The sequence below is a fragment of the Pseudonaja textilis genome, chromosome 3 (genome assembly GCF_049901715.1).
Source record: "Pseudonaja textilis isolate UNSWEBS1 chromosome 3, rPseTex1.2, whole genome shotgun sequence".
NCBI lineage: Eukaryota > Metazoa > Chordata > Lepidosauria > Squamata > Elapidae > Pseudonaja > Pseudonaja textilis.
In genome coordinates, this window is record NC_141992.1 from 102,104,010 (window position 1) to 102,117,714 (window position 13,705).

Sequence of the window (13,705 nt, forward strand, 5' to 3'; positions counted from 1 at the left end):
CAAGCACTGTCCACAAGGACTATAATCTAATCATGAAGTTACCAGTTCATCAATCAGTGGGCAAGTCATTGTTGTCTATGAATAGACACATCAGCCTAAACTGGAGGACTTTCTTTTTGGTTTATTTGCTGGAGGTATATAAACTGTTGAATCTAAACAAGTCACAGTGGTTTACAATGTGGTAATCACAAAAATATCAGACTGATTCTACAGCTGCAAGAAATGTTATGATATGCACTTTTTCCAGTCTAGGCTTAAGCCAGGTATGGAACTGAGTTCATGCTGATTGCTTTTACAGATGATGAGAAAGAAGTGGAACTATAGAAAGGGAAAGTATAAACTTTGATTTCTCAGTAACTTTTATTTATTTATTAAACAAATTTATATAGCTGCCCACTCACACATATGTGACTCCGGGCAGTTGACAATATTTTCATACCTTTAACACCTTCTGGACTGTCTATGAGCATTGAAAGTCAGAGGGCACTATCTGCAGTGGCTCTGCTCCTTCCTAACTGAAAAACTGCAGATAGTGCTGAGGGAAGACATCAAACACTACAATCTTTGTTGTAGGGTAACACCAATTTAGAAGCGTTTTTTTTCTGTTTGCCATTTTTAAACATCTGCACAAAGATACCATGGAAGTATACTGACGATACCCAAATGAGCTTCTCAACCTCAACCCAAGTAGGAAATGTGGTCAAGGTTGTATCTCTCTGCTTAGATTATGTCTGGTACTGGGAGGGATGAACAGGTTTAGGAGTTGACCATGGGATGAAAGAGTTATGGGTGTGAAAACCCTCTAATGCCAGAAATAGTTATGCTTCCTCTGTAGATCTGTGTCTGTTTTTGGGACCCCAATCCTTTCACCTCCCACATCTGGGGAATATAGAACATTTATAGGCAAGTATATTGGATAGGACACTTTTACCTAGAGAAAGCCCTGAAAATACCTAGCTTTGTTACAACCAGCATTTTAGAAATCTATTGATAGCCAATGCAACGTTTGCAACTTGGGTGTTATATGGTTGACCTGCCACACTGATTCAGACATAACTTCAGTCTATTTTTTCACATCTAGACCTTCAGACCACAATTTTCATGGCATCTTCAGCCTGATCCAGGATGGAAATGTGTAACTGGATGTGATCAGCACATGATGATTCCTCACTTCAAATCAACGAATAATCTCTTTTAGTGAATGTAATTGTTGAACAGTAGTGGATACAATATTAACAGTAATTTATGAACCTTTAGAATTATATATAATTCTGAAGTCTTATGATTTACAATGTAATCTGATTACACTGTAGAAATAGATAAAGAACACAACATAACTATGTTTATATACACCAGTTTCCTTTTTACACATCAAAAAAGGCAATAATTCCAAAGCTCAGAAGCCATGTTAATATCTATTGTTTTTCTTACCTGGAGTAGGTGTGTATCAATAAGTTGGGAACCTCCTAATCCTGAAGCTTGACCTAATTGGTGCTCATACAAGATAGGAATAGGCTGAGTGTTGGATGTTTGTTGAAATGCAAGACTTGACTGTGCTTTGGCAAGTTCTTGATGCTGTACTGTTGGGAAGTTGTGTAAAGCTGTGCCCGAAAGAACCACTGGAGATGGCTGAGACAAGCCACTCTGCATAAATGCCTGCTGAGATCTGTTTAAAAGAATGGCCTATATTAATTGTTTAAATATCATTATTTATTAGAAAGCTGTTACAGCAAGAAAAGTTTAAAGCTGCACTGAAAAAAACTGAGCAAAGTATTCAAGCAAATACAATGGTTTGCATATAGTAATTTAACCAAGATAGTTGTAGTTTTATTTAAGGCAAAGAATTCCAATCAATGTAAAGCATAACTGAAAGGTGGGCTTATAAATTCTGCTTCTTTTAATGTAATTTATGGCTGAATTTGGAATCTTGGGTTTCTTTGATGCTCTACCCATCTGGTGAGGCTTAAGAGGAAAGAAATTAAAGTCTTCTCAGGCTAAACCAGTGGTAGTATCTTACCGGTTTGGCTGAACCGATAGCTCCAATGATCAGCTGCTGGGCCCTCCCACCCACCTTGGCTCTATACTGAACTTTATTTCCTGCTTTTCAACCTCAGCTGCTTTGCGCAGCACAGACGATTGCCACACATCAGCTGTTTTACACACAGGGCTTGCAGCAGAAGGTGAGTTGCAAACGCTGCACACAAAGTGCTCACATCGAACAGGTAGGAAAACTTTTTGAAACCCACCCCTGGGCTAAACTACTGTACAGTTCCATATTATTTAAAACACAGGGCTTAAGTATAAACCTGATCTATAAATACAAGGGAAACTGGTAACAAAAAAAGTAAACTATCAAAATTTCATTCACCATCAAATATGTGCATAAAAACCAACAGAGCACATGCTCTAGCAACCTTTTACTGTGAGTATGTGGTGTACATAGAGGACCTTTTTTTGAGAGACAACTATATTTTTATACAGTATATGTATCAAGTCCCAGATATTTCTACAGGAATGCTGGCATTTTGGTGGGAGGAAGGGGGGAGGAATGGAGTGATCTGTATATGAAGCTTTTGTTTCTTGCATTACTGTGTTAAGCTCTATGTGAAGTTTCTGTTTCTCTGAATGATGTAGTGTGGGGCGGGTTTGGTTACCATTGCTTTAAATCGCTGGTTTAAAGTGAGAAGCTTCAGTTCTTGCCTAGATCTCTTGTTATCACAAACCTTTCAATAAAAAGCTCCTTTTGGAACAACTTCAGTTTCAAGAGTCCTTCTTTCTTGGGAAGTTTGGAGAGACAAGACCTTACATTGGGCAAGAACTGCAAACTGGTCAACCCAGAGAGGTAACAGCCTTACCGTGGAGACCGTGCACACCATGTCTGCCCAGGGCAGTGAATATGAAGACTGGGGGAGAACCCCAACCCCCAAAATCTCAATTGAGGCCCTCAAGGCCTGGGTCAAGGAGAACATTACCTCAGGCACCACGGCCAAGCCGAGGTGGTCCATCGGTGTTGGGAAGACGGAAGGCTGGGGTGGCAAAACCAAAGATGTCACCCTTACCTATGGGAGCCAACGACCTGATTGGAAGCAGGAGATGGGAGATCTTTACGACAATGATGAACTGGAGGGAGCTCCAGACCGGCCCAACCAATTACTGAGGGAAGCCATGAACCTCACGAGGGAGGCCATCCATAGCACGAGGATCCAGGATGACAGGCTTGTGCTGCAGGCCAGTTGGGAGTACAAAAGGAGACTACTGATGAACAAAAGGGATCCCTAACCCCAGGGGCATTGGCTGAAGTCACAGGGGCTACTGATGAACCCATTTCCACCATGGAAGATCCACCCAGGAGACAGCATAACACAAAGCAAGACTTGCAACTCGACTAGAGGCAGCTTCCACCCTTAGAACGGAAGGTGCCCCTTTTTGGCGTCAACTTTGACGGGGAATCCCCAGCAACTAGGACACTGAGTACATCAAAGAGTTTCATGATCTGACTTGCCAAGTAGATTGCCCAGGGAAAATACTCATGAGTTGGTTCAAAGATGGCTTAAATGACGACTTATACAATGCCTGCATTGTCCGTGGAGCCCCAGTCCATTTAGCACAGCTGGTGTGTCTTGACTGAGGAAGCAGAACCAAGCTTGAAACCAGTACTGTGCAAACTGCTCCTGGAAGAGATCACCACGGAAAGGGAGAAAACCAAACCTCACTCTGCCCCGCAGCACTCAGCCCCCTGCTTCCGTTGCAGGAAGGAAGGTCACTGCGTAAAAAAGTGCCATGTGAGAATGTCTACCTGAAAAGGAGAAGCAGGTCGGAGGGAAACCCTCAAAGCCACCACCGTGTTCCAAAGATGTCACCCTGACGACCCCTGCAGTCGTTGAGTTCCCACTGGAATCAGTTACAGTGCGAGGAACTTCGACCCATCCGGTGGAGGAACCCAGTCAGTCAGAGAGCGACTACGAAGACCCTTTGGTGAGTGGGGTTGTCAAACCCTTTACACCCCCCGTAGAACTGTTAATTCCAGTAATGGGGATAAAAGTGAAACTTAAGGCATTGCTAGATTTAGGGTGCACAAGAAACCTAATATGTCCAACTCTGGTCGGGGAACTGGCATTCAACTAAGGCTACTAAAAACCCCAGTCTCATTCTACTAACTTGATGGGTCCATTGCAGGGGATGCCCCGGCCATATTTGCCACTGAACCACTCAAACTAACAATGGTAAATCCCTCCGAAACCATTGCTTTCATTGTGACACTAGGGATGGACTGGCCCCTAGTTCTGGGACTGACCTGGTTAAAGAAGTGGAACCCCAGGGTAGACTGGACAGAGGGGATCTTCCGATTCCCTAAGGATGAACTAATTCAGAACGAGGAACCTCACCAGACTGAAAATAGCGCAGTGAGGAGGGAACTGTGGCTGCGGCAGATGGAGCCCCACTGGGTGTCCCCAGGAAATACCGGGATTTGATGGATGTTTTCGACGAAGCGGCCTCAGATGAACCTTCCCCCCATAGGCCTACGGAATGTGCCATCGAGATTTTACTGGGGATCCAACTACCTAAGGCAAAACTTTACACTATGACTCTCTAGGAACTGGATGAATTGCGACAATTCAGACAAAAATCTTGAGCGTGGGTTCATCAAACTGACGAAACCCAAGGTGGTCGCCCCCATCCTGTTCTGGGAGAAGGAGGACATCTCATTATGTGTGGATTATAGGAATTTAAATGCTACTTGCAAGGAAAATCTTTATCCCCTACCCTTCATGAAGGACATGCTGGCCCCTGTGGCAAAGGGGAGAATTTTTTTTTCTAAACTAGACTTGCTTATTACTGGATCAGGATTTTAGAGGGGGGTGAATGGAAAAGAGTGTTTAATTGTCTGTTAGGATGTTTTCAGTTCTGGGTTGTGCCGTTCAGACTTCAAGCTCTCACCATTTTCATGCAGCTAATTAATGAGGTGCTGCATGAGTACTTTTATAAGGGAGTTTTGGTTTATCTTGATGATATATTGATTTATACTGAAGCTAAGACTACATGTTAAATTGGTGCAGGAGGTTTTGAAGAAATTAAGGGCAGCTAACTTGTTGCCAAACTCTCCAAATGTGATTTTGAATATAAAACAAGATAAATAAGGTAAGAGGCAAAACTTGACATTATGCTTTGCCAGTATGCATTTTTCTAAACTACTGTATTTATTCACTTTCCTGCAAGAGTTGTGTGTTGTACTTTGTGGGAATAAATATAAGGCTTGGTATGTGGTGGTGAGATTGCTTTTCTCTATCCTAAATAAGGAATTGGGCATGGTACAAAGTTTGTCATCACAGAGGAGAACTTAGAAAAAGCAAGAAATCACTCATAGCTGAGTGGCAGTACCTTCTTATAGCATCAATTTATCTTGCATTACTATGAATCAGTAAGCGTGTAAGCAGAGCTCAAAGCTGTGATTCCATATTCTAAAAATAACAAGCCACTGTTAAACACAAAAATGTTAAAATAAATAATAGTTTTAGTCAATCTAATCTTTTTTTCTGAATTAAGGATATTTTCACTTTCTGATTAGAATATTTGTAGAGTTGAAATATTATTGAAGGGGCAGGGTTGATCACAGGTAAAACTACACAAGTATTTTTTTATTTTTAGATTTTTTTATCCTATTTGTAAAACTTCAAATGTATTTGTACACAATTAATTAGTAATTGTACTGTACTTGTTTAAGAACTGATTAAGTGTAATATGATATGCCTGATTAAGAACTGCTTAAAGACAAACCTCGCCACTTATTTGAAGATGCTACAAATATGTAGCATGTCATTCATAAGTTTCCCCATCCTCACAACTTACAATGCTTCAATGCTTCTTTCAGCATTATAAGTGGTGCAATTATAAACAGCCAGTAACATTCAGAACAAAAAAGATATTTCATAAAATGCATGTACTAATATTCTTAAAAATTCCAAATCTTTCACTATGATGAAATCTGAACACTGATTTGTAACAACATCAACCACCACCACCTCAGCTAAATAAACTTAATTAATGCTGCTAACTTAAAAGCAATTTAAAAATATAGTGCAAATTATCTTGTATTAATGGTATGAATAAACTAGTAATGCAAACATTTAGAGTCATGGTGCTGCAGCGGTTAGAATCCAATATTGTAGGCTAATTCTGCTGACTGTCAGAAGTTCAATTCTCAACGGCTCAAGGTTGATTCAGCCTTCCATCTTTCTGAGGTCAGTAAATGAGGACTCAGATTGTCGGGAGCAACATGCTGACTCTGTAAATCACTTTGAGAGACTGTAAAGCACTGTAAAGTGGTATATAAGTCTAAGTACTATGTAAGTCTTAAATGCTATATAAGAGTGCTATTTAGGAGAAAAAGGCAGAAATCAGTATTATCTGTTTCCTGATTCTATTTTTTGAAATATTAATTTATATTTACTTTGAAATTATATTATATTTCAGAGACTTACCTATAGGGCTGCAGAGAAGAATTAAACAACTCCTGGGCCTGGGATACAGCAGGTGCTGCTCCTAAACTCAGTTGAGCTTGATGCTGTCCTTGAAGAGGAGCATATATCGGAATTGGTATCTGCTGAACTGAAGTAGGCTGGAAGGAAGAGAAATAATTTAAATATCTATGTAGGAAACTCTCCTGAGCTAAATCCACCCAGGTAATCCACTCATTCTTGTGGTGTTTCTCCAGTGTCTCAACAAAGAAGTCTACTCTAGCCTTATGGTTTCACATCCTTTAACTGTAAATTTAATAATTTATAACATTTGTATATTGCTTCCCATTTTAAAAACTATGTGAATGTTTTACAATAAAATGATATTTGAGAGACACTGAATAGTGAACTGGACATTTTAATATGCCCCAGTAGCACTAACCCATGGCACCTCAACTAATCATAGTCCAGCTATTTCATTGCAGGACTTAGATTTGGTTTATAAGAATTCTGAACTGTCTCAGACATCCCAGTGTTCAATTCACAAAAATAATCTTGCATATTGGAATTCCTGTTATCTTTGGATATAATATAAAATATTTCAGTATCGCGAAGGCTTAATTTAGCATGTGCAACATCCAAAATTCCTATTGTATTTGTATCATTTGTTGATAAAAATCAAGATTTCATTATATGCAGGTATTAACTTTATCTGGCAGATTTTTTTAAAATTTAAATATCAATAACCAGTCCTCCACATAATTCTTAAATCAGATGCAAAATTTTCCATCAAGTCTGCATGCAGGTGATAAACACAATTCTCAAACTGCTTCTAAGATAATTCCTGCTCTTTTTCCAATAGTATCGAGGTAATATTTTTGTTGGTGATTATTATCATCCCATACACTATTTTAGTTCCACCTATCACTTATTCATTTTCACCTAGAATGTTATAATTTCTTTACTAGGGTAACTAAAACAAACTAGCATCAATGCTAGCTTAACTTTTTATTGTGAGAGTGATAACAAAAAGCAAGGCTGGATAAATTTCAAGGTACATTGATTTAATTTAACCTGTATATATCTGTAAACTGTTTGTTTCCCAATCTCACCAAATGTACCTGTGAGAGTCCTGGTTGAAATCCTTGCTGCTGGGCAAGTGAAGGAGGAGCCAAACGGGCATGTTGGGTATTGAATAAGTGAGTTGTATCCATATAGAATGCAGGAATTTGAGCTACAGGACCACAAGAAAAGATTAAAATTAAAATACGAAGAAGAAAAAATAACATCCAACTTTCAGAGGACTTCCTATATTCTCTTGTATACTAAATTAAGTTTATACGACTGGGAGAAAACAATACTGTAGTTTGTAAGAATGCATACCAGAAGAGCTGAACTTAAATTTAATGAATACATTTATCACATTACCTGCAGTTGATTGAGACACATAGACTTGTGGACTTTGCTGTTGTTGGGCAATCAGAGATGGCATACAGCTTAACTGGGAAAAATGACCAGCAGATGCTAAATTGCTTGTTTGTAATTGCTGTGGCTTCACTTTACAGATGTTGGGTGGATCGGAGGTTGTAGTGGATTTTGTACTTAGTGAGGAAGTAGTGTATGTTCCAGCTCCTAAGATCAGAAATAAGCAAAACAAGATTCAAGAGTTACTGACAAAATATTTCAGCATAATAATCAAAAGTTTAATCCACCTTAGCTTGTTGAACCTAGTTAGATGAATCTTAATGCAAATTGCATTACAGCAATATTTTATTAAATATTCTTTCAATTTCAGAACATTATTGTACAAGGATACTGTCTACATAAAATGGCACGATGGTGAAACCTTAATGATATGCATAAAAGCTAACTGACAGAAACATACTGTACATAGCAGCTATTATTCAACAATGACAATTTCCTTGAAAATATATTAAAGAACAATATGTTTTACTTGGTATACTGTTTGCTAAATGATGATTTTTTATTTCAAATGACAGCAACCTATCGTACCTCTTTAAGATATTTTTCATTATTTTCCTAAAAACAGGCAATATACTAGCAATATACAGTATAATAACCTATAAAATGAATTTAAGAATTAGTTTTAAGATTATCACCAACCAGATAAACCTGTGCATTACTTTGTATGCCTGAATTATCCGTTCCTTCATAAAAAAGCAGCAAATAAGAATGTTCTTTATAGAAATGACTAAAAAATGGTCCATAACTCTTTCAAATTCTAATAGCCAACGTGGGCCAAAGAAAGAATTAGAATTACTGAAAGCACTCCAAGTAAGATGAATTCCTATGACAAATGGTAAACTTACAGAAAGCCACCAGGTCACTTGTTTTAGATAAAAATCTGCCAATAGCTTGTATTAGTAGAAATGTTTTCATTGTAGACTCAGATTATATGTCTATTATTATATTGGATCAAAAAAATATTTGTTTACCTACACATTCTAAAATAGAAGTCCCCAAATCCCAGTCCATGGCATGCCAGCAACTGGGCCATGCAAACAAGCAAAGCCCCACCCACAAGATACAGGCAGTACACAAAACCATGCCCCCCTCTGGTCTGCAGAAAAACCTTTTCCACAGAGCTGGTCCTTGGTGCCCAAAAGTTTGGGGATTTAAGAGAGTTACTGTTTGTTCCTAAGCTTACGTTCATTAGGGCCACACATTCAAAAGATATAAATCTGGCACCATGTGGGCATAATGGCAGAGCAATTACTATTATTCATTATTATAATCAGAATGTTAACATTTAGAAAAGATTAATATTTTAACAGAATTAATTATAAGTGTTCTAATACTCTTGTATTATGTTTTATCTCATCCATCTATTTCTACTACTAAAAAAACTCTGATATACTGTTATAATTTAAGAATTATCCTGACAGTCTGCATTATCTACTCAATCCTGACAGAAACTTTATAGAGCTTTAAAAGAACCACTGGCAATGGCTGTAAGCATCTGGTGTTTGACTGGAGTGCAAGCTGTTTTTTTTCTTTCAGAAACACCAAGTAATAATTATTTTAGAGCAGAGATGTCAAACTGGCAGCCCACGGGCCAGATGCGTCACGCGCAGGCCACACCCCTTCCAGCTCCGCAAAGGCAAAAAAAAATCACCATATGTCGCAATATGTCACATGACACACATGACACCCATGTTTTAGAGGAATGATTTCAAAATTATTTGGCAGTTTATTGATGAACAGAACTGAACCATAAATTGAAAAGTCACTAGTCTATATTCTGTGTTTAGAAATATAGATTAAAATTGTTCGGATATGCTGTTATTGTGGAAAGGATCTTAAAATTTAAAGGACTCAAAATATATAATATGTAACAATATGTTTGCAAAGCAACTTTGGATGAACACCTAATTAAAATTATACAGTTCAAGATCAAAGCTACTGCTCAGAATATACTGGATTTTAAATGCTATCATATTCTTGTCTGATTCAAGTAGAATTTTCTTTCCAACAGTTGATTGTATAAAACTTTTATATAACTTGTGAAAATTAATGATAGTTAATAGATTTTTCACTGATTATCAATATAAAAAATGCACAAGAGCCTTGTTAAAGAAGAATTTCAAAGTTTTTAGTTCTAACAATTTAGATAAACAAATGAAAAGGATACAAAATTAAGAGAATCAAATTAAAATATCACACATCATTTTTTTGGCAGAACTGAACCAAATAATAATACTTTACTGTCATTGTACGTATATACACAGTATACACATACAACGAAATACACATAAAACAACAAGAAACAAAGAGAGATTTATTAAAAAAAGATAGCAAGTTATTCAGTCACATTTCTCAGTCATATTTCCTAAAGATCAATACCTGACAATGAAGTTGTAGGTGTAACAGAAGCTACAGGAATGGGAGGCATGGATGCACTTGAAAAAGAGCTGTATGTACCAGTGGTTGGTCCACTGCTACTGCTGCTATTCCCACCTCCACTGCTACTACTATTACCACCAGTAACAGGAGATGCTGATGATGTAACAGGTGAACTCTTTTCTCCCACGTTTGGTGAATTCTCCCATGCTTTGCGAGCAGATTCCATCTATTTTGGGGGAAAAAATAATGGCTTTATTTTAAGACCAGTACCACTTTATTTCTATATTTTTGTTTCAATTTATTCTAGATAACTCCCTACTATTCTAAGCATATCTTCAGGGAAGAGCAAACTCCCTTACTGCATTGCAAATAAGTACGTCAACTCTCTTTGTTTCTAAAATGCATCAACTCCTATAGATCTGATAGTTCAATAATATTAACATCATTCATTCCTTTCTTGTATTACTTCTCTGGAAACTGCGACATAGATTCTGCAATAATTAAATCAATGAAAAGGTGATGTGGCTCTAAGCTCTGCCTCAAATTATGTTTGACTTTCATAATTTAAGAATAGAGTAGATCCTCATCACTTTTCACAGTCAAAACATAATGCTATAGCTTTCGGTTAAATTATATCAAATGCTAATCACTATGATACCACAATGAATTTATAGATATTCAAATTTCAGCAATATCAGTGACAAACCTTCCCATCATGTCCCTTAGAAAAGAAAGACCCTTGACTCCATTTGGATGAAGTGATTGGGGTTTTGTTTGTTTATTAACTAAAGGCTGCTGGCTGCGTTCCAGCCCTCCCTCCATGATCAGTTCGCCTTCAGCCAATGAAGAACCACATGGGTGTTTTGGGAAATGCTAAGATATTTGGGGTAGTCCATGTTCTTTTCTCAGAGTGCATGGCCTTTAATGCTGGCACAAAGTGGTTTGTGCTTCCCTGGTCCTTGTCAAACTGTCATCCCCCCATCCCAACCCCATACATTTATTGCCCATTTGTTCTCCCGTGTCTCCTCCTCCTTGGCCTTTGATGATGGGATGCCAGCAAGGCACCAAGCTGAAGATGGCAGACCTGACAATCAGTCTAATATCAATAATATATTGATGAAACTGTTCCCAACTGCACTGTGTAAGATAACATAGAAGCAAAATTGTAGTTTTTCTCAAAATACAATCAATTTTATGTAGACATTTACTGACAACCTCATGAAGACGACTTCATTAAAACACTTTTTCTTGAATACAGGTAGCCTTCAACTTACAGCCACAATTGAGCCCAAAATTTCTATTGCTAAGCAAGGCAGTTTCTACATGAGTTTACCCCATTTTATGACCTTTTTGTCAGAGTTGTTTAATGAACCACTGCATTTGTTAAAGTTAGTAACACAATTGTTAAGTGAATCTGGCTTCCCTATTAACTTCTCTTGACTGAAGTTTGCAAAAGGTGATCATATGACCTTGGGACACTGCAGCTGTGATAAATACATTCCTGTTGCCAAGCGTCCAAATTTTGATCACATCACCATGTGGAAGCTGCAACCGTTGCAAGCTTGTGAAAAATGGTCACAAATCACTTTTTCAGTGTCATTGTAACTCTGAGCCGTCACTAAATTGAATGGTTATAAGTGGAGGACTACCTTGTATGAACTATCCAGGCACAGAAAGGCCACCTTGGTGGAGTAGATTCCTATGTAAACTTTTTAAATTGAGATACATGGAATAAAGATATTAACCAGGAATTCAATATTGATAGTAATATAGCTCTTAAAGGATGACCAATGGTATGTGTCTATGTACTTAGCCTCTTCCTACAGGAAGGAAATTGGCTGTATTTGACTGTTTTTTGTCCCCAGACTCTCATGGATGATAATAATTCCACAGAATACAATTTGAAAACTGACTCATTAAATCACTACATGCTTTTTAGAAAAAAGGCACACTACTTTGTCAAAACAATGCTTTGAACAGATCATATTTGAAAAGGTTAAAAAGAGATGCTTAATTTTTTTTTAATGTAGACAGAGAAGATTAAGCACAGAGAGATGTATTTTTGTAAAACTATATACATACAATATATTCTAAAAATAGCTCATGTCCAGTGCAGTGTCTGACATATATGTTTTATGATTATTTTAGGAAAGTATTCAGCCTCAAAGTTTCATTTTTAATTCTGTTTATGACTTCTTTATGCATACATATAAAGTAAGTTATACTCATGTATGCTAACAGAAAATATGTTCAAGAAATAATAAAATTCCAGGAGGAATATTTATATTAAATTTAGAAAAAATTCACTGACATGAGTTATGCAAAAACACAGATGTATGTATGTATTTGTATCTGGACTTATGTATGCACTGATGAATGGACAGATGAATAGATAAAAAGGAAAGATAGAAGGAAATAGAGATGTATAAAAGCTAAAATTACAGTATCTCATATTAAAAGCAATCAGTTTATCTATCAAATTATTAATATTAAAAAGCTCCTGCGTTTAGTAAAAAATCAGAAATTCTGGTTTTAATGCTAGAATTCTCCAGATATGCTTAAGATGAAAACTATGTTTGTAAAAAGTGGTTCTTTGATATAAAACTATATTGTTCATCAAGATTGCTAAGATTTTTTTTCCTGACTCCTCCTTAATACTGTATTTAGCTTATTAAACTTGCTCCTGCTAATACCATTTTGCTCCTCTGAAATTAAAATTTGAAGCCATATTAATTAGAATCCTTTCAGGATTCTAATTGGAACCCAATTGGAAAGGTGGAGAGGGAGAGGAAGAAGAGAGGCAACTTTAGCATACTTATTGTTTGAAGAAAATTGATGACAATCTCCAAATAATTCTTGTCACTTACTTCATAGCAAGTTGAACTGGTATCCAACCCAAAATAAATCTTGTCAGTATGAATTTTGCCTATCTCCTACCCCTCAAATCATCACTAAAAGAATACAATTACCAAAACAGTAACTATAAAGAAGTCGACAAATATTAATCAGTCCATTTCTCAATTTAATGCATCCTAGATCAGCAAACCAATATCAATCAAATTGCTATGTTCAGCAATATTAATACAAATCAGAAAAAATTAATTTTGAAGAAAAAACTCTGCAATACTAGCTATACACACCTTTTCTATATGTTCTCTGTGGAAAGAGAAATCATAGATAAATCTCACTATATATTCCAATCTATATCCAATTATATATGGCAGATAGCAGTTTCTTGGTGTTAGTTACCAAACAGGGTTAAAAGAATACAATGAATACTCTTTTTTTAGTTACTTAGCAAAAAAAAAAAAGTGTGTCTCTCTAATCTACACCAAAAGTATCAATCTTTCCCAGGCATGCAAGAAAATTACCCTGAGAGGGGGATG

The 13,705-nt window shown here is 37.0% G+C and overlaps 1 protein-coding gene across 5 annotated transcripts in view; it reads right to left on the minus strand.

Moving 5' to 3' along the window:
- The window catches only part of PRRC2C (proline rich coiled-coil 2C), a 79,361-nt gene that overhangs the window by 14,186 nt on the left and 51,470 nt on the right, over nucleotides 1-13,705 (minus strand). For all 5 annotated transcript variants that reach the window (XM_087930506.1, XM_026703394.2, XM_026703392.2 and 2 more), the window contains exons 25-29: nucleotides 10,320-10,545; nucleotides 7,884-8,087; nucleotides 7,577-7,689; nucleotides 6,480-6,616; nucleotides 1,432-1,666 (exon numbers count right to left, since the gene is read on the minus strand). In XM_087930506.1, coding sequence (XP_087786632.1) covers nucleotides 1,432-1,666; nucleotides 6,480-6,616; nucleotides 7,577-7,689; nucleotides 7,884-8,087; nucleotides 10,320-10,545 — 915 coding nt within the window. The remainder of the gene's footprint in view (nucleotides 1-1,431; nucleotides 1,667-6,479; nucleotides 6,617-7,576; nucleotides 7,690-7,883; nucleotides 8,088-10,319; nucleotides 10,546-13,705) is intronic.